The 23,526-nt window shown below is 62.9% G+C and overlaps 5 protein-coding genes across 8 annotated transcripts; 2 read left to right on the top strand and 3 right to left on the bottom strand.

Moving 5' to 3' along the window:
* Positions 1 to 136: 136 nt before the first annotated feature.
* Positions 137 to 3,143, bottom strand: TRPT1 (tRNA phosphotransferase 1). Of its 2 annotated transcripts, XM_090055137.1 has the most exons (7): positions 2,842 to 3,000; positions 1,998 to 2,079; positions 1,534 to 1,700; positions 1,086 to 1,260; positions 740 to 796; positions 527 to 637; positions 137 to 229 (listed from the first exon to the last, which is right to left on the bottom strand). In XM_090055137.1, exons 1-7 carry the CDS (start codon positions 2,917 to 2,919, stop codon positions 207 to 209), a joined length of 693 nt encoding a protein of 230 aa, XP_089911263.1. In that variant the 5' UTR covers positions 2,920 to 3,000; the 3' UTR covers positions 137 to 206. The 2 variants fall into 2 exon arrangements, with proteins under 2 accessions (XP_089911263.1, XP_089911264.1); XM_090055138.1 differs by lacking the exon at positions 1,534 to 1,700 and having other exon boundaries at positions 2,842 to 3,143.
* NUDT22 (nudix hydrolase 22) lies at positions 3,124 to 5,238 on the top strand. 2 transcript variants are annotated; one of them, XM_090055120.1, is made up of 5 exons: positions 3,124 to 3,594; positions 3,831 to 3,938; positions 4,016 to 4,113; positions 4,507 to 4,600; positions 4,845 to 5,238. In XM_090055120.1, the coding sequence occupies exons 1-5, from the start codon at positions 3,124 to 3,126 to the stop codon at positions 4,938 to 4,940; spliced, it is 867 nt and encodes a 288-aa protein (XP_089911246.1). In that variant the 3' UTR covers positions 4,941 to 5,238. The 2 variants fall into 2 exon arrangements, with proteins under 2 accessions (XP_089911246.1, XP_089911245.1); XM_090055119.1 differs by having other exon boundaries at positions 4,507 to 5,238.
* Positions 5,239 to 5,402: 164 nt separating this feature from the next.
* LOC149860577 (uncharacterized) lies at positions 5,403 to 11,120 on the top strand. 2 transcript variants are annotated; one of them, XR_016443249.1, is made up of 4 exons: positions 5,403 to 5,571; positions 8,811 to 8,925; positions 9,403 to 9,507; positions 10,244 to 11,120. XR_016443249.1 is itself a non-coding variant. In XM_090055215.1 (4 exons), the coding sequence occupies exons 1-4, from the start codon at positions 6,992 to 6,994 to the stop codon at positions 10,348 to 10,350; spliced, it is 345 nt and encodes a 114-aa protein (XP_089911341.1). In that variant the 5' UTR covers positions 5,692 to 6,991; the 3' UTR covers positions 10,351 to 11,120. The 2 variants fall into 2 exon arrangements, 1 of the variants encoding a protein (XP_089911341.1); XM_090055215.1 differs by lacking the exon at positions 5,403 to 5,571 and adding an exon at positions 5,692 to 7,009.
* A 474-nt stretch (positions 11,121 to 11,594) lies between these two features.
* Positions 11,595 to 12,659, bottom strand: LOC149860576 (cystatin-like). Its single transcript, XM_090055207.1, has 3 exons — positions 12,137 to 12,659; positions 11,939 to 12,052; positions 11,595 to 11,743 (listed from the first exon to the last, which is right to left on the bottom strand). The coding sequence occupies exons 1-3, from the start codon at positions 12,362 to 12,364 to the stop codon at positions 11,654 to 11,656; spliced, it is 432 nt and encodes a 143-aa protein (XP_089911333.1). The 5' UTR covers positions 12,365 to 12,659; the 3' UTR covers positions 11,595 to 11,653.
* A 138-nt stretch (positions 12,660 to 12,797) lies between these two features.
* Positions 12,798 to 22,748, bottom strand: LOC149860575 (cathepsin F-like). Its single transcript, XM_090055082.1, has 14 exons — positions 22,557 to 22,748; positions 20,836 to 20,922; positions 19,606 to 19,681; positions 18,695 to 18,786; positions 18,375 to 18,459; positions 17,713 to 17,826; positions 17,439 to 17,584; positions 17,228 to 17,324; positions 16,934 to 17,014; positions 16,678 to 16,797; positions 16,505 to 16,569; positions 16,036 to 16,126; positions 15,645 to 15,703; positions 12,798 to 15,470 (listed from the first exon to the last, which is right to left on the bottom strand). The coding sequence occupies exons 1-14, from the start codon at positions 22,740 to 22,742 to the stop codon at positions 15,396 to 15,398; spliced, it is 1,374 nt and encodes a 457-aa protein (XP_089911208.1). The 5' UTR covers positions 22,743 to 22,748; the 3' UTR covers positions 12,798 to 15,395.
* Positions 22,749 to 23,526: the final 778 nt, after the last annotated feature.

Here is a 23,526-nt window from a genome sequence, read left to right as displayed (position 1 = left end):
CCCCCCTGGTATCACAGACCCTCCCACAAGCCCCTGCAGCCCTCCCCAGACATGGCCCAGGACCCCCCCCCCCCAAGCTCCCTGAATCTGCCCCCTCAGACCCTCTAGGGACATCAAGGAGAAGCTGAGACCTGGGGCTGGTTAAGGAGGTGTTAATCAGTCCAGTAGTTGCCCCCCCATCCTGAGGCCCTGGGGGGGCAACTCGGTCAGTCCAGGGGCAGGAGACAGCCTGAAAGAGATGGAGAGAGAGTGGGGCGGGGCGGGGCGGGGCAGGGCAGGGCAGGGCAGGCCCCCCCCCCAAAATCTTGCCCCATGTTCTCCCCCAGTTCTTGCCTCTTTTCCCAGGGAACACAAGCATCTGGGCTCCTAGCCCCCACCCTTCCCCAGCTAAAGGACACCGACTGGCTATGCCCCCCCCAAATAAAGCACGCTAAGAACAACCCCCAGCGTGAGCCTGGCTTGGCCCGGACTCCTGGGCTCTCGGGGGGCAGCGAGGGCTGGGGCCTGGACACCTGGGTTCACTCACGGCTGGGCCGCAGCTGCAGGGCACACAGTATGTAGCGGGGGGGCAGGACCCCGTGGGCATCGCCAGGCGTCAGGACCACCCCGTTGGCTGCGCGGAAGAACCGGATCCCATCTGTGGGGGCAATGTGGGGGGCAGAGGGTCACCCGGATGCCTGGGGGATTAGATGGTGGGGGCAAGGGGCCCGGACGCCCGAGTCCCCCCGGCTGCACTCACCTGCCAGCGCCTGCGGCCCATCGATGATGACGGCCACCTCGGAGTCCGGCCGCATCCCTGCGGGGACCAAGGGCTCCGGTGAGGTGCAGGAGCCGGACGCCTGGGCTCTCCCTCACCTCTTGGAGGGGCCTCATCCTCCCCGACCCCTGGGCTCTCTCCCGGACGCTGGGCTCGAGCAGAGGCCTGGTCCCCTCCCCGCCCCCCGGACTCCTGGGTTCTCCCCGGGTCTTGAGGGGCTGATCCCCCCCAACTCCTGGAGTCTCCCCAGCTCTAGGACGGGGCTGGTCCCCCACCTCCCCAGACGCCTGGGTTGTCCCCAGGGGCAGGAGGGGCGGCCGACGCTCACCGCTGAGGACCCCGGCGTCCCCGGGCAGGCCGGGCGCTAGGTGGATGTGGGTGCGGCCGCGCCGGGACAGGCCCCCGCGGCGAATGGAGTCCCAGAGCCGGCGCTGGGTCCCGTGGGCCAGGGTGGGGGGCAGCGACTCCGGCGTCTCCAGGGGCGTCAGCTCCAGCTCTGGCACCTGAGGGGGCAGGCGAAGCCCTAAGCCCCACCCCCAGTCCCAGGGCCCTGCCCACTTCCTTAGGCTCTAGCCCCAGGCAAATCCTAGCCCCGCCCGTGCCCAGCTAGGCCCCACCCCCGTGTACCCTCCCTCAGCCCTGGACAGGCCCTGCCCCGTATGGGCCCCACCCCCCAGCTAGGTCCCACCCCCAAACTACCTCTTTCCTAACCAGGCCCCACCCCCACACCAGGCCCTGCCCATGCCACACCTTCTCAGCCAGGCCCCACCCCCTACCTCTAGGGAGTGTCCCTGATTGGCCCGAATCTGCAGCCCCCCAGAGGGGGCGGGGCGCAGGGCAAATCGCTGCTTCTCATTGGTCTCCACCACGCGCCGCACGTCGCCCTCCGACACACCCGCAAGGCTGGGCAGCGCCAGCAGCTCCGGCAGCGCCACGAACCCGTCTGCGGGCACAGCGGGACCCAGGCGTCCAGCAGCGGGGCGGGGGATGGGCGTGGGGGCGCAGCGCGGGGAACCCGGGCATCCCGCAGCCCCACGGGGGATCACAGACGCCTGGGGCTGTGCCCTCCCCACTCCCCCCCACGGGGAGCCCTGTGCTCTCCCCTCCCCCGCAGTGGGTGGAGGGAGGAGCCAGGTGTGACCACGCCTACAAAGCCGGAGGAGGCAGGGCCATGGGGGACCACACCCCCTATCTGCCCAAGGGAGGGGTCAGTGTAGCCACGCCCACGTGCCCCACCTACCTGCCCCCATGTGCAGCCCCAGCTCGAGCGCGCCGTGCCGCAGCGCGTAGGACAGGGTCCGGGACAGGCGGGTGTCGGGGTCCTGCAAGAAGCGTCGGGCCAGTCGCCGGGTTCCCTCCAGCTCTGGGGGCGCAGCTGGGGGTGTTGGCGACAGGAGCCCCGGGGAAGGTCCTGGCCGTGGCGGCGCCTGGCCCCAGTGGGTGGGGGAGCTCCCGCAGAGGCCACCGGCACTGTCGGCAGGGGAGGGGGCCACGGCAAGCGCCGACCAGGGGTCAGCGACCACCTGCAGCCGCCACGGGCAGCATTGGCACAGCCAGCGGGGACCGCGGACCACGCGCAAGCGCTGCCGGGGCGCATGCCGCGCTCGGGGGCACGTGCCCCCCCCTGCGCGTCGTCCCTGGGCCTGGCTCCCGTCACCCACCCCGCAGGCCACGGCAAGCAGGAGCAGGCCGGCCGGGCGCGCGGAGCTGCCCACGACGCGCCGAGGTCAAGGCTGCCCGCGCCGTCGCCGCGGGCGCCCCGACACCTGCCCCTTTCGCAGGCAGAGACGAGGCCGAGCCCGCCCTGCGCCCGCCTGGGGCTGCGGCTGCACGACCCCCGCCCCCTCCCGCCCGCGGCGCCCCGCCAAGGCCCGGGGCTCCGGGTCAAGCCCGGCCGGCCCCGGCGCCGCTGTCCTCGCCTCGCCCGGACCCGGCGCAAGGAGCGTCCTCGGGCCGCCCGCGCCTGGGCCCGGGGCCGCGCCGTCCCCGTGCGGAGCTCGCCCCGGCCCAGCCCCGACCCCGGCGCCGCCCGCCCGCCCGGGGGCAAACAGCCCGGCCCGGCGGGCGCGCGCGCGGGCTCTAACCTGGTCCTGGCGCCGCGGCCGCCGCCGCCCCCCCGGCCTCCTGCCGCCGGCCCCGGGCGCCGCCGCCGCCGGCTCCATGCGCCGCGCTCCCGGGTCCCCCGGCCGGGCAGGGGCGAGCAGGGAGGGGCTGCTGCGAGGGATGCTGGGAGATGTAGTCCGCAGGGGTGGGGCCGCGGCTCGGGGAGGAGCTGGCGGCGGGGGAGGGAGCCCGGGCTGCCCGCGGCCTCCGGGCCCCGTCCCCATAGGGGAGGGACCAGGAGCCGGCTCCCGCTCCGCCGGCCCATGGACCCCGAGGTGTCCATCCTGGTGCGCTGCCCCGGGGCGGGCCTGGCCCGGGGGCAGGTGCAGGCGGAGGTGTCGGGGGCCTACGGGCGCCGCGAGCTGCCGGGCGAGGGCGCCGTGCTGGCGGCGCTGTGGGCGGCCGCGCGCCAGGGGCGGCCCCGGCTCTTCGACGCCCCCAAGTTCCGGCTGGGGGGGGCCGGGCTGGGCCCCGGCGGGACCCCCCCGCTGCGCCTGCGCCTGGGCCTGACGCGCTACCGCGACTTCGTGGGCACCAACCTGGCGGCGCGGGGGCCGCGGCTGCGGGCGCGGGGCCGGGGCCGCGGGGACCCCCAGGCTTTCCTGGCCGACCCCCTGGGCGTGGGGGCTCTGCTGGCCACCGCCGACGGGCGCCTGGTGCTGCTGCGCCGCAGCCCCCACGTGGCCGAGGCCCCCGGGAAGTTGGATGTGCCTGGTGGGCACCCCGAGCCGCAGGTGGGTGCCGGGGGGAACGGGCCCCCGGCCCCGCTTCCCAGCCAGGGACCCCGGGCGCCCCAGGTAGAGCCCCTCCAGGCTCAGCCCCTCGGTCCTGTCCAGCGAGCCCAGGTGTCCGGCGTAGGGCTGGTCCCTGCTCCAAAGCCGCGACGGCTCGCCCGACTAGAGAACCCAGGTGTCCACCACTGCCCCACCAGAGCTGGGCACCAGGCTGAGCCCTACCTGTACCCACGCAGGCCATCGCCGGCGGGGTCCCCACCGCCTCGCTCCGGTGCGAGGACCTGCCCCCCGACCTGGTCGTCGAGGAGATCTTCGCCTCCGTCATCAAGGAGATCCGTGATGAGGTCTGTGAGGGGGGAAGGCCAAGGAGGTGGGACTCCACATCTGCCCCCTTACCTATTCCCTCACCCCTCCCACACAGGTCAACCTGCCCCCGGAGACCCTGAGCCCTCCCCGGCTGCTGGGGCTGGTGAGAAATGAGACCACGGCTGGACGGGCCACAGCTGCCTTCTTTGTCAGGTACAGACCCATTGGGGGGGCGCCAGGCGCTGGACAGACCCCTGGGCTGGGCCTGGCGGGTGAAGGGAGCTGCACAGACGCTGTACATATTACCAGGCCGGGACTGGGATGCACCAGACACTGCATAAACCACCCCTAGGCCGAGATCGGGGGACACCGGGCACTGTACAGGCCCCCCAGTCTGGGACTGGGAAGCACCGGGCAGTGTCCGGACCTGCCGGACAAGGACGCGGGGTGCTGGGCACTGTACGTGCTCCCCAGACGGGCTGGGGGAGGGAGACTTTGGAAGAGAACCCCAGAGTCCAGGCTCCCAGCCCTGCTCCCCTCCCAGAGCTGGGGGACAACCGGGGGTCCGGGCCCTGCTGTGCTGAGGGCCTGTGGCTGCCCCCCCAGGTGCAGTCTGACCGCGGAGGAGACAAGGCAGCAGTACGAGATCGGGGGCGCGGAGGCCCACGAGTCCACCGCCATCGTGTTCGTCAGGGCAGAGGTGGGGGGCAGCGGCTGCTGGACCCCCGTCCCACTCCCCTCCCAGAACAGGGAGGGACCGGAGCCGGGTGTCCGGTCCCACCGGCTCCATCACCGCGCCCTGGGCTCCCGCGGGGAGGAGGGGAGCCAGGCGTCGGGGCTCCCAGCACCGCCCGCTCTGCCCGGCGAGGCCGTTCCCGGGGGCAGTGGTGGCGCCACGGGACCCAGGCGTCCGGGCTCCCCACACTGACCCCCCCCCCCCACAGGAGCTGTCGGGCCCCGGGGGGCTGTGGGCGGAGCTCTGCCCCTCGGCCAAGGGGGCGGTGACGCTGTACCAGGAGGTGGATGCCCGGCTCTTGTGACCCCCGACCAAGCTGGAGGCGGAGCCCCCCTGATCCCACCCGCTGGAGAGAGCCATCTCAGGCCCCACCCCCATGGGCACTGGAGGCGGAACCACCTCTGAACCCGCCCCCTGGGGGGGGCAGCTGAGGGGCGGAGCTATCTCAGGCCTCCCCCTGGCCCCGACGGCGGAGCCATCTTGGGCCCCGCCCCACAAGGCACCTGGGGCGGAGCCCTCCGAAGCCCCGCCCCTCGGGGCACGTAGGGGGGCCCGCCTCCGGCTCTTCCTTCTGCTGTTCAATAAAGGTTGTATTCCCCCTCTGTCGGGCTGGAGTCTGTTTCCCACAATGCTCTGGGGTGGAAAGGGGGCAGGGCTGGTCGCCAGATGCTGGAGGCGGAAATGCCCGAGCTCAAGATGGCGGCGGAGGCGGGACACCGGCGGGGGGGGCGGGGAGGAGTATCCGGATGTTGACATGACTGGGCAAGATGGCGGCCGGGCTGCAGCGGGTCACCGGATATTGGCCCCATTACCGGAAGTGGTGGCTGGTGCCTAGGGTGTGCGGTTCCATGGCAGCCAGGCCCTCCTATGCCGCACCCGGGACATCGCTCTTCGCCGATGATGATGGGCCCCGCTAGGCGGGGTGGTCTGTGGAGGTCCTGCCAGGCTGGGGGCACCTGGGGGGCCGTGTGGGGTTTCCCGGGTGCCTGTGTGGGGGGTATTCCAGAGTCCCTGCTAGGCTGGGGGGTCTCCAGGGTCTTTGCTGGGCAGGGGCTGGGGCAGTGGGGGGGGTTGGGCACTCGGGGTCTCCAGTGCTGGTGCTGGGCTGGAGCCGGCCTGTCGGGTCGCCTATTGCCCCGGGTGCGCTCTGCCCCACCTCTGCAGGGCTCCTGGCGCTGCACCTTGGAGCCCACGTGGAGGCGCCACGGCATGAGACTGGGCAGCTGCTGAGCAGGGAGGGGGCTCCTGTCTGTGGGAGGGGGTGTGTGGGCCTGTGGTGGTGGGTTTGTGGGTGGGGTTGATGGGTACAAGTCAGCCCCGCCCAGCAGTAGGAGTCAGCAGCAGGCCCCCAGGGCACTCATGGCCCACATCGGGCAGCGCGTGGCTCTGGCTGAGTCCTGGGGGCTGCATGTGGCAGCATGGAGCCGGCCCGGCCCACTGGCATGCGCCCTCCTACAGCCGCCACATCCAGGTCCCTGCTGCGGTGCTGAACGCCCCGCGTAGAGGTGTAGAGCTGGCCCGGCCAGGCCCAATAGCACGTGGCTCCGCCTGCAGTGCCAGGAGCCCCACGTGCTGCTGTGGCGCCAGCGCGGTCTGGTGCGAAGGGGCGCGGCAGCAGGCCAGGCACCTGCTAAGGGGCAGGACTACCCTTGTGGCCCTTGACAGCTCCCCAAGGTCATTCAGAGGTCCTCCAGCTGAGATAATTGCCCACCCCTGCCCTAAGGCCCAAGTGTGACCATCCCTGGGGCAGGACTGTCCCCTTTGCCACCTGTCCCAAGGAGAGCGGAGAGCTCCAGACTGCACCCCCGGCTCTGCTGCTGCCTTGCGTGTGACCAGGGAGGACTTCCGGCAGAGCTGTCCCTGCAGCTGCACTGCTCGCGTGGCTGCAGTTGCAGGTTCCTGTGTGCAGGGCCCTTTGCAGGGGTTGATGGCTGAAGAGCACAGGGACCTCACGGCTCCCCTCATACCCGGACCTCGGCGCTGCCAGAGGGAGTCGTTGAGCGGAAGGATCCCTGCCATGCTGTGCAGAGCGCGAGGCTTTCTACAGCTTCAGAGCAGCAGAAACGTTTCCACTGAGGCTTTGTCATCCAGTTCATTTTCGGCCCAGGAGCATAAGACTGAGCAACCACTCCCCGGCCAGCAAGAGAGAACAGGGCTTGTTTTCCCCTCTCTGGGCTGGAGCAGGTGGAAAAGCACAATGGGGCCAGCAGATGAGATCCTGTGTCTGGGCAGTGCTGAAATGTGCAGTGGCTGGAGGCCATGGGCACCTGCCTGCCCAAGTGAGAGAGGAAATGAGAACGGACCCTCCTGCCTGAGCCCCTGAACGGCACATTCAAATCCAGCTGGGAGTCTTTCATGGAGGCCACTAATCATGTGAGTGGCCCTCCTCTGGACCCCCTCCAGATTCTCCGTGTCCCTCTTGAAGTGTGGTGCCCAGAACTGGACGCAGTACTCCACCTGCGGCCTGACCAGTGCCGCATAGAGGGGGAGGATCACCTCCCTCAATCTGTTGGTCGTGCATCTGCCAAGGTGTGATTGGCCTTGTTACACTGCCGGCTCATGTCCATCTTGGAGTCAACTATGACTCCAAGATCTCTCTCAGCCTCTGAGCTGCTGAGGGAGGTCATCCCCCAACCTGTAGGTGTGCTGGGGATTTCTCCTTCCTAGGGGGAGCACCTTACATTTTATCTTTGTTGAATTGCATCCTATTTCGTTCCACCCATTGATCCAACCTGTCCAGGTCAGCCTGTGTCCGCTCCCTGCCCTCCAGTGTGTTAACTTTGCCCCATAACTTGATGTCATCTGTGAACTTGGACAGGGCGCTCTCCACATCCTCATCCAAATCGCTGATGAAGATATTAAATAACACTGGTCCAAGGACCGACCCCTGTGGGACCCCACTGCCCACCTCCTTGCAGGCCAAGAATGACCCAGCCACCACCACTCTCTGGTGCGGTCCCTGAGCCAGTTGGCCACCCATCTGACCGTGTAGGCGTCCACTTCACAACCCGTTACTTTCACATCCTATTCTCATAGGGAAGCTATGTCAAAAGCTTTCCTAAAATCCAGGTAGATGACATTGGCCTCAGCTCCTGTGTCAAGGCAGTGTGTGACCTGGTCATAAAAGGCTGTAAGGTTTGTCAGGCAGGATCTGCCTGTGACGGTTTCCCTTCAGCGTCATTTTCCCTGCTGGGCCTTCACAAATGCGCTCCTTGATTTTTTCCGGTCCTTTCCCAGGATTAGAGGTAACGTGGAAGCACAGTTCTGTATTGAAGGGGGGTCATCAGACGCAGTCTTGGCTTGCTCTTATCTTATGGGAAAACGCTCCATTGTGCCAATTCACCAAAGGCTCCAAGCATCTGACATTCAGCCCTTAGCTGATACTATGGAAATGAAAACTTCCCTGCAGGTGCAGGTCCAAGACCTGCCGTCTACATGCTGTTGTCCTCATAGACGGGTGGGATCAGGCCAGCCTGTCGACATCCAAATACAGGGAGCGAGGCAGCCCAAGCAGGAGAAAGTCAGGGACCAGTAACTGGCTTGTAGGCACCAGGGATGAGCTGCAGGGGCTGCTGTGGAGGTGCTGGGGAGCTGCCGCTCTCTGCAGGCTCAGTGGGAGTCTCCTGTGCTCAGCAGAACTGAAGATCCCTGCATTTCTGTAGACCATCTTACCTCCAGCTCCCAAGCCCTTGCTTCCAGCCCTCACAAGTGACTGTACTAATGGCAGCCCAGATCATTTTTGCAAGGAAAACCCTCATGGGCTGGACCCCAGAGCTGCACCATTCAGACAAGCTGAGGATCAAGCCCAGCCTCAAGAAATGATTTCTAACCACTGGCTCTAGGGGCCGGCCTGCAGACTGCCACAGGGACCAGCGGTCCCAGGCACTGGCATGTGGGAAAGCGGGGGAAAAATGGGCCTGGGGTCAAAGGCTGGCCTGGAGAAAGGAAGAGCTGGACAAGGCCCATGTGTTCATGGTGTCAGACGGGCACTAAACCTTGCAGAATCACTGGTTGCCCAAAAGACCCAGATCCATGCCTTTGACCCTCCGAGTCCTGTTCTGGAGACCTGCTGTTGGGCTGCATGCCCTGCACTCTGCTTCCCAGGCACTTTTCTTCCCAGACCTTGCACAGAGGTGCTGTTCTTGCCACTTTTCTTCTTGTTTCTTCCTTCTAGAGATTCTTCTCAAGATGCAGCTGCTGCCCCGGCCATCTTTTGCCGGCAAAGCACCTGGGGATCCTGGGCTCCGCTTACTGGAGAAGGCTCCTCAGCAATCCACCAGCTGTGGAAGGTGAGATTCCCTTACAGAGGTGGAGGAGGTTGGGTCTCTTGTTTTCTGTGTCCCAACCTTACAGCTGGGGTGATATGATTTGCTGGGTAATATGACCACGGCACCCGTTCCTGCCCGGGGCAGGGGGTCGGACCTGATGATCTGTTTAGGTCCCTTCCAACCCTAAGCACTATGAAACGATTGCACGTATGCAAAGAAAATTCCCCCCGGGAGACAGCATCGACCTTTCTTGTGAGAGCTGAGAAAGAGACTTCTGATGAAATGAGAGAAAGGAGAAAGTTTCCCACAGCGTCTCAGCTGCCATGCTGAGATGTGACCTTGGGCCAAACTCTCAAGAGCATCCAAGGACTGGGACAGGGTCTTGCTGGGGTCTCCTTTGCTTTCAAGCCCGGTGTTGTGATGGGCAATGCGGAAGTGCCAGACCTGGGGAGGGACATGGGCCTGCTCCTCTCACTGGGTTGCTTTCTCTCTCACCAGCTCCCCACCTGCTCACACAGCCGCTCTCAGATGAAGCAAAACTGGGCACGATGGCGCCCCGGGTAGAGCTGGTGCTGTGGTCTGGAGAGTGCACTCGTGCTGGAGGTAAGAGGGGCCAAGGGGGGAAATCTCTTCACTGAGACTCAGAAGAGCCCAGTTCCCAGTGCTGTGGCCCAGGCTCCCCTCCCTCTGGGGGCTGCTGCCGCACAGGTGCTTGCATGCCAGGCTGCCTGGAGCATTCAGCCCCCAAAATCACTCCTGCCTGCCCTGGCCATGCTGCTGCCCATCCCTGCGGTCCCTATGGCCCTCACGGCCTTTCCTGTAGCTGAGAGCTGGGAAGGCTCAAGAGCCTAGCTGTGAGCAAGGCTGGAGGCTGCTGGAAGGCTCCTGTTCCAGCAGGACCTGCGCGGACGGGAGAGCCCCAGGGCTGGCTCTTTGAGAGGATGCATCAGATACCGAGAGCGCTTGGTCCTTTCCTCACCCCCGAGTCTCCAAGCACTGCCATGTGCATCAGCACGTTCCCTCCTGACAGGCCTTTCCGGGTGGGCACTTCACTCCTCCACAGCCCAAGCGCCCTCCATCTCAGCCTCGAGCCCCTGGCGCACGGGGTGGGGGGAGCTGCCGCTCTCCTCTGCTGCTCTGTAAGAGCCGAGCGACGGCTCCGGCCTGGGGAGGGTCATTCACTCCGAGACACCTCGGCCTCAGCCCCTCTTCTGCAGCTGGGCTGGGGGTCCTGTTCTCCTGCCCTTCCTCCAGCTGCCTGTCCTGACCAGGGCTCTGGGCTGCTGGAAGATTACCCCCCCACCAGAGCCTGAGAGAGATGTTTTCACCGGTGCTGCAGGTGGGACGAGTTCTTGCGGTCTGTGCATGCAAGCGAGCCCGGAGCCGGGCAGAGAGGAGCGAAAGGCGGGAAAAGGAGCAAAGGCTGCGGATCCTGCACCCATGTGAATGGTAACAACCCCCAGCACTGCCAGCATCGCCCCTCCACCACATCGCTGCCTTTGCACTGCAGGTTCCCTCCTTCCTGCAGTCCCGTGCCAGGCTTTGCCACAGGGAAGAGGAGCCGGCCCTCCCCTACCTGCTGCCAGACCTGCTTCACTGGAGAATCATAAGGAAGACATGGTGGAAACACCCAAGATCAAGGCATTGGCACTAATTACAATCAGTCCTGACCAGGCATGGCCACCTGAAAGACATCCTGCACATGAGGTCTGATCCCAGCATGACTATGACCCTGGCTGTGCCTTCATCCACTAAAGAGTCCCAGTCAATGCCAGGGAAGACCCACCGTAGCACAGCGCCTGTGGCCCTCAGACTGACAATGCAGAAGGATGCAGACAGTTCAGTGAAGATGCTGTGAGACCAAGTTTACTGAACAAGTCACCCCCGAGGCCAGGGAGAGCGGAAACACTCGTGTGTACAGTGCTGCTGTAACAGAGCTTGGCAAAACCTGTGCACTGGTGTGAAGAGCGCTCGGCCCCTCCTGCCACTGGTGGAGAACAAAGCACAGCCCTAACCACCTCCCTGCACTGCAGCCCTGGACACTGGCCTCATACGGCCCCCACAAATTAGCCCTGCCAGCCGTGTCCTCCATAAGTCCCACTCACCTTGCCCCCCACATGAGTCTCAGCACCCCTGCCCCCCCCCGAGTACTGCCCCCTCTGCCCATAACCCACGTCTTGATGTTGTAGAATAAAATGTTTGGTGCGTTCATCTAGTCTGCAGGTGTCCCAAAGGCCCTTTGTCACAGTGCCTGGAGGGTTTCGATTTACTGCCTTTACTCCAGTTCAAGGCAAGAGTTTTCTCCCCAGTCAGCATCCTTGCTCAGGGGCACCCTCAAGGCTGGGAGGGGCACGGGCTGCAGGGCTGGAGTGAGGGGCACAGGGGACAGGGTGGGTGTGCAGGACACTGGGGATGGGGTGGGGGTGGGGGGCAGTGGCTGGGGGCTGCAGGGTGGGAGTGAGGGGCAGCAGTGGGGCTGGGGGGTGGCTTGTCAGTGAGGGGCGAGGGGCAGGGCACCGGCATGTCACCCCCCCAAACATTTCCCCCTCTCCCCCCCAGTGACAGGTGTCCCCTTTTTTGGACCTGGATATATGGTAAGCCATGACCCGGCCCCCGACTCTCTCCCCAGCACGGGGGGCACTGGAGCACCTGAGGGTCACTCGGAAGGGAGGGAAGAACCAGGCAGTGGCTGCAAGGAGGCTTTTATTGAGACCAGCTCGGAGCCGGGGGGGGGGGTGCGGCCCGGGGCTCAGGCCCGGGCTGGGGCGCAGCGCTGAGACACGACCCGGGTGTCGGGGAGCCACGGGCGGGACCAGACCTGGAACTCGCAGATCAGCTTCTGCAGGCCGGAGAGAGAATCGCGTCACCCAGGGCCGGGGCCAGATGCAAGTGGGGCTGCTATTAGGTGCATTATGAACCGAGAGTGGTAGTTTTGCGAGTCCTTCCGGCCAAGCCCCGCCCCAAGAACGCCGGGCCGGGTGCGAAGCAGCGGCTATTAGGTGCATTACGGCCCCTGCAGCCCCTCCCCCCTCACCTGCTGCTGGGCCGGGGGGGCGGGGGCACAGGCCTGGGGGTCTCGCCCCGCCCCTTTCCGGCACCGCGTCCGCTCCAGCTCCACCGTCACGTGGTACTTGACGCCGGAGACCACCTGCGGGCGCGGGACGCCGCGGGTGAGCGCGGGTGGGCGCCGCCCCGCCCCGCCCCGCCCCCGCCCCGGCCGGCCCCCCCTCACCTGGGCCAGGGCCGCCAGGACGCGCCGCGCGCGGAAGAGGACGGGGCCGTCGCTGTCGCGATTGAAGGCCTCCACGGCCAGGCGTGCGGCCGCCTGCACCCCGGCGTCGGTCACGGGGACGGCCACGGGCGCCCCGGGCATGGGGACGCCCTCCCCCGCCGCCGCCGCCGCCAGGAGCAGGCCCAGCCCCGCCAGCACCAGCCGCGGCCCCCGCGCTCCTGCCGCCATCGCGGTCACCACGCCCCTGCCCCGCCCGGGCGGGTCCGCGCAGCCGGGGGGAGGGGCGGCCCCGGGGGGGATCCGTGCCCCCCCGCCCAGGAGCACCCACAGCCCCTCCCCCCACTATTCCCCCTTTGGCCTGGACCCCCGGCCCGACACAGGAGGCCCCTAGAATGGGGGGGGGGACCCTCGGCAGTGACCGCTTGGGACCCCCCCCCGGATTGCGGCCAGCAGCCCAGCCGCAGGGGCTCCTGGGACACCCGCGGGCGGGGCCAGCGCCGCGGGGGCTCCCTAGGGGCTGGCCGGTGACGTCATCCCCGGGAAGCAGAGGGCAAGCAGCGGGGTTATAACCCCCCCGTCGGGCTGTGGGGGCAGATCGACGCTGCCCTGCCCGCCCCCCCTCCAAGCCCCGCCCCCCAGGGCCACCAGGCTGCACGCCGAGTCGAGGTTGGAGCACGCGGGTTTATTAGCAGCTTGGCGCACGTGGATCCAGCAGATCCAGCCCCCCACGCCAGGACCCCCCTCCAGCTGCCTCTTTCCTGAGGGAGGCACCAGCCAATCAGAGCAGAGGAGAGTCAGGGGCACTGGAATCGCCAGCCAATGGGCTGGGAGGATCAGCTGCAGGGTAGAATTGCAGGCCAATCCAGTAGAAGATCCAGCCAGGGTGGAATCACTCACCAAGCAGTGGAGGGGATCCATTGGTGCTACACGTGCCAGCCAATCAGCAAGGAAAATGTCCCAACTGCACTGGACATGTAGCCAATCAGAGGCAGGGGGTCCTGTGGGACTGGACTGACCAGCCAATCAGCAACAGTACTCAGCAGGGACTGCCCAGTGAGGAGGGGAGCCACTGAGGGCAAGCCCCCAGCCAATCCCAGGCAGCAGCACCAGGCAGCCCCCACGCGAGCCCCTCTGCCTCAGTCCCCGCTCCTGGGCCACCCCCGGCAAGGGGAGAGATCCTAGTGGATCGGGATCCACCCTGGCTTCTGCCCCTGCGACCAGGTCACGCCTGGACAAGCAGCCACCCAACTAATGAGCTTAGTGAAGCTAATTAACACTGGTTAAGGAGGTCATGCTTTGGCCCCCGGGGCACTAACGGGAAGTGCAGCTTGTTAGTTCAGTGCCTGCACCCTGAGCTAACCAGGGGACAGTGCTAAGAGGAAGGCTACTGAGGCCCAGGATGGGGGGGCAGAGCTATAAGGGGAAGGGGTGGGTCTCTTATTGGCCATGCCTCTGCCTTGAGCTCCGCCCCCTGGGATTACCATATAGTGTCAACTCAGATTAATACTAGTCAGTACTTAGTGTTGGGGGTCCTGTGGGGATGCGCACACATGTGGCTCTCACATGCACCCACCACAGCCCCTTGCACCTCCTACGCCCACACATGTACAGGGTGCACGCTGCCCCCGTATCCATGTGCATGCACCAGCCTGTGTGAACACACAACAGCCATGCCACATACTTACTTCTTGGCTACATGGGAATGTCTGCACACAAGCACCCACCCCCCGCCAGGTTCATGTGCACACCTGGCATGTGCCTGCACTCCAGATCCTTACAACTCCTCCCGTGCATGTGCACCCATTCACACCCCATGTGCACACCCCTGCATGTACACGCTACCCCAAAACGTGCCACATGCAACCTCATGTGCACACATGTACATACCACACACCTGCAGGTGTACCTGGGGGACAAGGGCCACTCCACCATGAGAATACACGCTACAGCCATTCTCACGTGTACATACAAACCCATGCCCCCTATTGCACATGTACGTACAGGCAGCCCTCACCTTACAACAGTAGTATCTTGACACCCTGTTTCAACTTTACAATGCAGGATCCGATGCCACGCCACGCCAGCAAACAAGCTGGCTACGTCACTCATCTCCCTGGAGAATGTCTGTCCAAACTTCCTGGGACACTTTCTTTAAGAAAGCAGATGAGACTCCAGAAGAACCTGCGGCCAAGAACCCTTCAAAACGGCCACCCAAGATCCTTTCAAAAACTCCAGCAAAGTCACCTCAAAGGAGTCCTTCCAAATCAACAAGATGGCTATTTACAATATAAATACATTAATGGAGCTATAGTACTCATCTGTAATTGACCGAGTACAAAATTCTGGGGCATTTTTGGTGACAACGGGGTACCAGCCTTGGTTCAGGAACCAATCCCCCATTTATAACATTGTCTCTTATGAGAAAATTGGGTCCGAGTTGCAATGTTTTGACATGACCGGTTTCTGAAAACTGTGTCTTGTGTCATAAGTCCGAGGACTGCCTGCGTATCATCAACATACACACACCCCGCGTACACCCCACGTGCATGCATACTACGCACGTGCACACATGTACACTGCAATCCACATGCATGTACATACTTGCACAATATCCAAACATATCCACACCCATGTATACACTATGCACATGTGCATATACAATTCCCTGAACATATGAACACACACACATCCGCACACTACTCCCAGCATGTGCACACACCCCTGCATACTACCCCAGGCATGCAGAGATCCACGCTACTTTTGTGCACGTGAACTGCCCCCCCCCCCCAGCCCAACCAGATATGTGTACACATGCGCTCACGTGCACGTGCATTCCCCAAGAAGGGGCAGAGGGGCTGGGCCTGCTTTCTCACCCCCCCGGTCCAACTGGGAAAGAGAACCAGGGTGCACGGGGGCCAAGTACCTGTAGGTCCAGCCCATCACTGGGGAGAGGTAGCCCAGAGTCCTGGGTTCCCACCGTGCTGTGTCCAGCCCCCGGAGATCCCAATTGCCATCTGGTAGGGGAAGGGCTAGTACCAGTATGAGTGACCTTTTCTGACTGGGAGGAACTGGGCATGCTGGGAAACCAGGGGGCAGGGCTTAGCAGCCAATGGGGATGGAGGGTGGGGCCTGAGGTCTAGCCCCACCCCCAAGCTTAGATTAGAGTCTAAAGTGCAGTGATTTCCGCCCCCACTTTTGGAGAACACCTGGGTTCTCCCTGGGGAGTAAGGGGGCAGGGCAAGAGGTGAGGGAGCGGGGCCTAGACCACAAGGGCGGAGCTACACATGGTATTCATGCCACAGGCTCGGCTGCCACGGTGCAGGTAGTAATAGCCCTGGGGAGAGAGGACAGCAAGGAGTTAAAACCCCCACAACGTACCACCCCCCCCCCCAGCCAGCCCAAGGGGGCCCAGAGCCCAATGCCTGGGTTCTCCACAGCTCTGGAAAGGGAAGGCCGGGAGCTAGAGCAAGAGTGGGGGGGCTGACCCAGGGGTCCCAGCTGCACTCACCTGCTCCCCCCAGTCCTCGCCCCAGCTGTTCTTGATGGCCCAGTACGGCGTGCGGCCCCCTGGCAGATAATGGGTTGTTGGGTTCTTAGTTGGTCCCTTTTAGAGCCAGGGACAAGGGCTGCCCAAAGCCCCGACTGCCCAGGGCCTGGAGCTGGGACACCTCAAACAAGCAGGTGCCACAGCGTCCCCTGCTGACTCGCATGAACCCCTCATTCCAGACACGCAGACTCCTGCTCCCTCCCACCCCACCCATGCCCCTCACTCCCAGCCCAGTCCCCTACTCCCCAGCCCTCCCAGTGCCCCTCACTCCAGACACAACCCCCCACCCCACTAGTGCCCCTCACTCCCAATCCTACCCCCCCAGCCCACAGCCGGGGGGGATGTCACTCACGGGTGCCGTATCCCACCAGCAGCACAGCGTGGTCAATCATCCAGGGGTTGCAGAGCAAGCGCAGGGGGTGGGAGACCCCCCTCTTGTAGAACTGGGAGAGAAAGAAATAAGGAGCTTTGTCAAGGGATCAGCACAGGGCCCTCGCCCAGGACAGGGATGCAGGGGGCTCTGGGGGATGTCAGAGCCAGGAATCCAGGCCTGTGCTGCACCTGGCTGTGCCAGCAGCTAAGTAGAACAGATACAGCCAGCTCTGGGGTGGGGCAGGAGCTAGGGATACAGGGCTGGGCACTGGGATGAGGCCGCCTTTGGGGTGGGGTGTCAGTGGCTGAGCAGAACAGAGATGCAGCTGCTTCTGGGGTGGGCAGGGGAGACTGGGGCTGAAATGCACATCTGGGAGGGGGTGGGGGTGGCAGCAGAGGTGGCAGCGGCTCTGGGGGTGTGTCGGGGCTGGGGACAGCCCGGTACTCACCTGCATGGCAAAGGCGTTGAGCGCGATAGAGATGGGCCCATTCTTAGCCAGCCACGCAGCGATCTCTGCCAGGCATAAGGGAGACTGAGTCAGGGGCTGTGCTCAGCCCCCACCCCAATCCCCGCCTGGGGGGGTCCAGAGAGCACCTGCCCACTCCCCAGAGGTGGACACACCATCCTCGTCCCGGGAGATCTCCACCGAGCTGTTGATGTAGACGGCCACCTTGTCCGAGGAGAAGCTGCAGCGTTGCCGATGCCCCTCGTAGGTGTAGTCGCTCTCGGTCTCCAGCCCCCCTGGGGATGGGGGCACGTGCACGGGAAGGGGAGGGTATGAGCCTGACCCATACCCCTCACTCCTGCCCTGCAGCCTTCCACTCCCTCCAGCCTTGCTGGTGCCTCTCACTCCTGGCCCACAGCCCCCTGCCCTCACCTAGGCTCTCGATGGCCTCATAGGCGTTGGAGGGCAGCCCCCCTCCGCAGGCGTGGTCCAGCCCGTCACAGTCCACCAGCTCTGGGAAAGGGGTGGGGAGAAAAAAGACGAAGAGAACATCAGTGCAGGATTGGGGCCTGCGGACTTCTGTACATCCCTCCCTCCATCCTAGGGCCTGCTCCCTGCTGCAACCATGGCCTGTCACAGAGAGACCCTGACCCCAGCCTGGGGAGGTCTGTCCAGCACCCCGTGATCCTGGCCTGGGGCTCTGTGCAGCACCCGATGTCTGTGTACCTTGCTCCGAGAGCGAGATCAGGTCCCCGCGACGAAGGAACCACTGCCCCTCCACGTTGCCAGTGACAGAGAAGGCCCAGCAAGAGCCGCACATGCCCTGGGGGAGGTGGAAAGGGCTGTTGGTGGGACCCATGGACCAGCCTGGGTGCGGGCAGGGGAAGCCGGTGCTCAAGTCAGCCAGGAAGAGGTTCTGAGGGGGTCAGAAAGCTACCTGGTCCTTGACGCTGGTGACAGCCCCATGCTCCCGCCAATCCCAGCTGGCGGGGGGTGGGTCCCGAGGGGCTTCGGCCCGTCTCATTGGGCGTGGTGGCAGCTTGGCCAGCAGTGGGTTCAGGTAGAGGGAGCGGAACTCCTCCTCTGGGGGTAGAAAGTGGGCCCGAGTGGGGGGGGGGGTGTCACACCTGCCCCCCTCAGTCCCCAGTGCCCCCTCCACCCCCCAGAGACATGGGGAGCCTGGGGGGGAAGTCTGCGGGGGCCCTGCTCACCAGTGAGGTCACTGAACTTGGTGACCCCATACTGGGCCGTGCCCTGGTCGAGCGCCTGCAACCACTGCGCCTTGGCCATGTTGTCTGCGAAGATCCCGAACCGCTGTGCAGCCTCTGGGCGGAGGGTTGGGAGTCAGTACAGTAGACCAAGGACTCTTGAAGCAAGGTCAGGGGTCAGTGCTGGAGACAAAGGACTCTGGGAGGGGGGGCAGGAGTCAGCGTGGGGGGGCATAGGACCCTGGAAGTGGTCAGGGGTCAGCACGGAGGTCAAAGGACTGTGGGAAGAGGTCGGGGTCAGCACAAGGGTCACAGGACACTGGAGGGGGTAAAGGATCAGTGCAGAGGTCCACAAAGAGTGGAAACGGTCAGGGGTCACTGCATGGGACAAAGGACTCTGGGAAAGGAGCAGGGACCAGCCACATGAGCAGTAGACACCACACATAAAGGTTTCTGGGAAAGAGAAAGGGAGGAAGGCAGAGGGCAGCTGCTGCAAAGAATTCTGGGAAGGATGGAGGGAGAAGCAGGAAGGATGGAAGGAGCCGCAAGCAAAGGACTGCGAGAAGGAGGGAGGGAAGCAGGGTTCTTGGTGGGATCTAGTGCAAAGGATTCTGGGAAAGGCAAAAGAGGTGGCCACAAAGGATGCTGGGAAGGGGCTCCCCCACCTTCCTCATCCTTGTAGTGTTTCCCGTAGGTGCTCATGAAGTCCCTGAAGAGCGCCGCTAGCTGGAGTGACACATTCTGGCCCGGCTGGGGGAGGAAACGGGCGACTCAGAGGTCTGCCAGGCTGAAGGGACCTCCATAGCCCCTCCCCAACTAAATTCAACACCCCCCCTGCCCCCCCACAGCCTGTTGTCCAAGGCTGGCCGCCCCTTCCCACCCCATGGGGGAAAGCCGCTGGTGGTGGGGGATATAGGGCGGGGACGGGGGCAGGGGCAGCTGGGAACCCAGACACCTGGGTTCTCTCCCCACTCTGGTGACTTACCTGAGAAGGTCCCTCAGCATCACTCACCCCTCTTGGGGTCTCGTCCAGCCCCCCAAGGGTCTGGGCCAGCTCCTGGACTCTCTCTGCCAGCTCTGGAGACATGGAGAGAGGCATCTATTGTAATGTGCAAAGTCAACCTATTTCCATATTCAAATACACCCCTCTCAGGCTAACTACCAAGACCAAAGCCCTCTCTGCTGTCAGCTCCTCATTAAGGCTGGTTTCCTTGAGCCTCCCAGCCTGGTCTTGGCTGTAGCCACCTCACTAAGATGCACATCATTTGAATACGTGAACACAGCTAATTTCCATATTAAAATACCCTGATTTCTAGCTAATTGGATTGAGAGCAGCCCCCTCAGCTGTCAGCACCTCATTACGGTTGGTTTCAAGTGACAACCCCCTCCCACCCCCAGCCTAAACTTGGCCTCATGAAGTCTGGCAACTCAGAGCACCTAACAAACCACCTTGAAATAAACCAGGGCCCTGTGTGACAGCCAGAGCAGGGATTGGCAAGAGGACTGTCAGGCACAGCTGGACACCTGGGTTCTCTCTGGCAGGGAAGACAGAAGCAGGGGCTGTGAGTTCGATACACCTCAAAGGCACTTGAAACCAGCATAACTAGTGGGGGCTGCACCAATATCACCATTACAGCCACACATTAAAACCCACAACTAGCCCAGCCTGTAAAGTCACTTCCTTTCTGGCTGGCTTCCTCTAGGTGTATACCTGAACCATAGCCAACCCCATCAGGCTGGATGGAACAAGATGGGCTGGTCCAGAAATGTGCCCACTTCTGGAGTGGAACAAAGGTCCCAGGTGGGTGGGGCTGGGTGGAAATGGTGCAGGGCTTCATGGATCTGCCCTGCCCAGGAAGAGGGGGCGGTTGGGGTAACCAGTCAAGCTGGACCTACCTGCTGGGTGACACTCCTGCTTCACCAGCCGTTGCCGGCCGGACCAGGGCTGGCTCCAGACCTCAAACTGGCAGGACTCGGGGAGGAGAAGGGAGAAAACAAGCAGGCCTGAGTCACATGTGGATGACAAGGCCTGGACTCCCGAGTTCTCTCTGGAGTCCTAAGCAGGCTTTGAAGCTGGAGAGGGACCCCCAGGTGCTATCAGAAGCTCTAGGAGGGGTGAGACCAGGAGGGGCTGACAGCCCGGACACCTGGGTTCTTCCCCGGCTCTGGTAAGGCGGGGGGGGAGAGCAGGGGGGGCTGGGATCCCAGACACCTGGGTTCCAGCCCTAGCTTTAGAAGGGGCTTAAGAGCAGATGAGATGGGAGCCCGGATGTCTGGGTTCTCTGCAGCTCCACGAGGGGAGTGAGGATGAGAGCAGGGGGTGCTAGGAGACACCTGAATTCCAAGATCTGGCTTTCGATGCTCATGTGACACGGACCAGACATCTCTGAGCCCTGCCAGGGGATGGGGAAGCTGGTCACATGCCTCAACCAGTTGCTGAAGGGGGCAGGGAGATTACTGCGCCTCCCCCTCCCTGCTGGTTGACTGGCTGAGTGATCACAAGCGACTCAGCTGATCCAGGGGAAGCTGGTCAGGAGATCCCAACTTGGGCCACGGCCAGGTCACGGGGGCACCATGGGGAAGCTTCAGGGGGGTGCCGAACTCCTAGGCTCACTGCACCTTCTGCTTTCTCTCCCCTGCTTTCAGATGCAGCCACCAGGACCTAAGCTCTGCTTCCTCTCCATGAACCCACACACAGGTAAACACATGCTACTGCCTTGCAACCCAAATCCCAACTGAGCCACCATGTGCCACAGACCCCATATGATGGGCACTCAGTGGCAGCTCTCCCTGAGCTCACAAAGGAAAGCCCCAGTCCTGGCTTGGGGTCACAGCCAGCTCATCTCCCAGCATACTTTGGGGGCAACCGTGCTAGCATGAGGCTTTCAGGGTGGAGATGGGGGCTCCCAGTGCCACCAAGCTAAGCCTGGGATCTCTCCACTCCCACTCAGAGGACAATCTCTGCCTAGTGCCTACAGTAAAGGGACTAGGACACATGGCAGAGGGGAGCCATAAGGACCTGGGCACCTCAGATTCCAGGGTGAAGAGCAAGTCAGCGGTTCTCCCAGACTCCTCCCCCGCAGAAAAGTGCCCCCCCCCCCCCCCAGCCCGCTGCCCATTCCTTACCACCTGCTCCAGCTCCCCACAGGAGACCAGGTCACATGGTCCCCACAGCAGGGTCACATCCAGGAAGTACTTGATGCCATTTGTCACCTAGGGAATGAGGGAAGAGGCAGGGTCTCAAATTTGGGGGCTATGGCTTGAGTCTCCACACCAAGACCCTGTTGGGGGGCAGGGGAGGAAACTGATCTCAGTATCCCCCCAGTTAGGAAACTGGGCCCCTTGTTTCTCTTTGGAGTCTGGGTTCTGCACCAGCCTGGATTACATGGAGGCCAAAGCCATAGAGAAGGGCTAGGAGGGCCCATGGAGGGGTGGGGGGAGCACAGTGCCAGGTATTATACCCAGTCCTCCACCTCAGAGCTGTCTGCTCAGCACAGCAGGGACCCCCTGAAATCAGCCCCAAGACCCTGCCAGTCCACATAGATACCCAGGGGTATATATCCCCTACAGTCCGTGATCTCTTTCCACCACCCACCCCACCAGACAGCCAGGCCCATGTCATTTATTCCATATGGTTCCCACCCCAGTCTATACGTTCACATACAGACCAGTCTACATATTCAACCCGTCCCCTTCCCCAAGAACCCAGGGCTCCAGGACACACATGCAGTCTATATATCCCCTTTCCTAAGACCCACCCCCCCAGTCCATACGTATGCATAAAGACCATCCTGTGTTCCCCCTTACCCTACCCCCCCAGTTCATACACACACAAACCAGTCTGTATAGTCTTTTTTCCAAGACTCCCAGTCCATCTAATACACCCAGAAACATAAATCAGTCTAAATATCTCCTTTCCTAAGAACCCCCATACACACACGCATCCATATGGTCACATACACACACACACACACACACACAAGCCTATATATCCCTGTTTCCTGAAGCTCCTCCAGCTTCTACACATCCCTGTACAGAGCAGTCTATATAATTGCTCTTCTTTCCTGAGACACCCCAAGTCCATGTATACACGTATGTAGTGCACACACAGCTCACACACACGTACGGACCAGGCCATACCTTTCCCATTTCCTGAGACTGCACCCCCAATAATACGTGCAGGCGCAGAGATATAGATACCTCTAAATCTCCGTATGTCTATACAGCTATACTTCACACACGTGTGCACACACATGCACACTACATACACGTCTATCTCACTTTATTGCTATATGTATACAAATGCATGTATATTATGTATACATATATAGATTTATCCCCTATATCTTTACATAGCTATACATAAAAAACTGCATGCGTGCACATATTATATGTACATATCTCTTTGTAAGTATACATATACAAGTGCACATACATTATATACACACACATCTCTTTTGTCTACATAGCTACACACATACAAATGCATGTGTGCAGACATGTGCTAGGTGTACACCTGTATATCTCTACAAAGCTATATGTACACAAGTGCACATACGTATCTGTCGCTCTACATAGCCGTCCACACACAACTGCGAGCATGCAGACATACTAGTTACATACATCTATCTACGTAGCTATACACATATAAGCGCACGTGTATATCTCTACACAGTTACAGGTGTACGAGCGAGTGCATCTCTGTCTCTCTCTAGCTACACAGGAGCTGCCCTTTCGCTCAGCCCTGCGCTCCTCGCCCCGAGGCCGCCCCCGGCTGCACCGACCCCTCGAGGCCCCCCAGTCCCCAGAGGCACCGGGGGTCTGCAACCCCAGCCCACCCAGCCCACCTGTGCCCGCGCCCCGCGCAGGGCACCCAGGCGGGCGGGTGGCCCGCTGCGCTCGGCCGCCGCGTTGTAGGCCTGCAGGGCGAAGCGCGCCGCCTCCAGGGCCGCAGGGTCCCGGGCGGGCAGCGCCGCGGCACCGGTCCCGGCCGCCGCCAGCAGCAGCAGTAAGAGCTCCGCCACCCACGCCATTCCGCCGCCGACTGAGCGCCGCTTCCGGTGCGGCCCATTTATGATCCGCGGGGACTTCCGGCGCCGCCAGGGGCGGGGCCCGCTCTCCAGAGGGAGGACCGCCGCTCGTCTGCTCTAGAGGACTCCGCCCTTCTCGCCTGCCCTCTTGGAGTGGACTCTATCTTGCCCTTGCCCCATAGGCCCTATTGCCCCACCATCCCTCTCCATCACCTCCTATTGCCCCTCATCACCGCCCCCATGACCCCCTATTACCCCTACCCCTTATTACCCCTGCTCCTTATTACCCCACCCTTGCCTTCTATTACCCCCTTACTCCATTGCCTCCTACTGCTCCCTAGCCCCTGCTCTCCATGACCCCCCTTACTACCCCACCATTCTTCTCCATCATCCTCCATGTGTCCTGCCCCCCATCGTGCTAACAGGACATGGAGACTCCCTCCTCCTACCATTCAGGCAGCAGGTGCCAGGGGCCATAACAGCACAGCCCCCTCTCCCTGGCTCTCTTGGGGTGGAGGCTGCCAGTCTCCATGTGGCCTGTCCCCTATACTGCCAGCGTGTCTGATGAGAAGGACACCCCGAATGCCTTTCACTCCACCATGCTGCCCCATCTGGATGCCAGGAGGGCTGGGCTGGGGGTTGGGAAGAGGGTTAAAGACGTAATGAATTGGGCTCATCAGTACTCATTGCAGCACTGACAAGAGGCAGGGATGGCACTGCTGCTGCCCACTAGACAGACCCAAGAGCGCGGCTGCTGACATTGCTAATAATGCTGCTGCCAACTGTG

Source organism: Crocodylus siamensis, chromosome 6, assembly GCF_052110815.1.
Source record: "Crocodylus siamensis isolate JL-2025a chromosome 6, ASM5211081v1, whole genome shotgun sequence".
Taxonomy (NCBI): Eukaryota; Metazoa; Chordata; order Crocodylia; family Crocodylidae; genus Crocodylus; species Crocodylus siamensis.
This window is presented reverse-complemented; position numbering and strand designations above follow the sequence as displayed.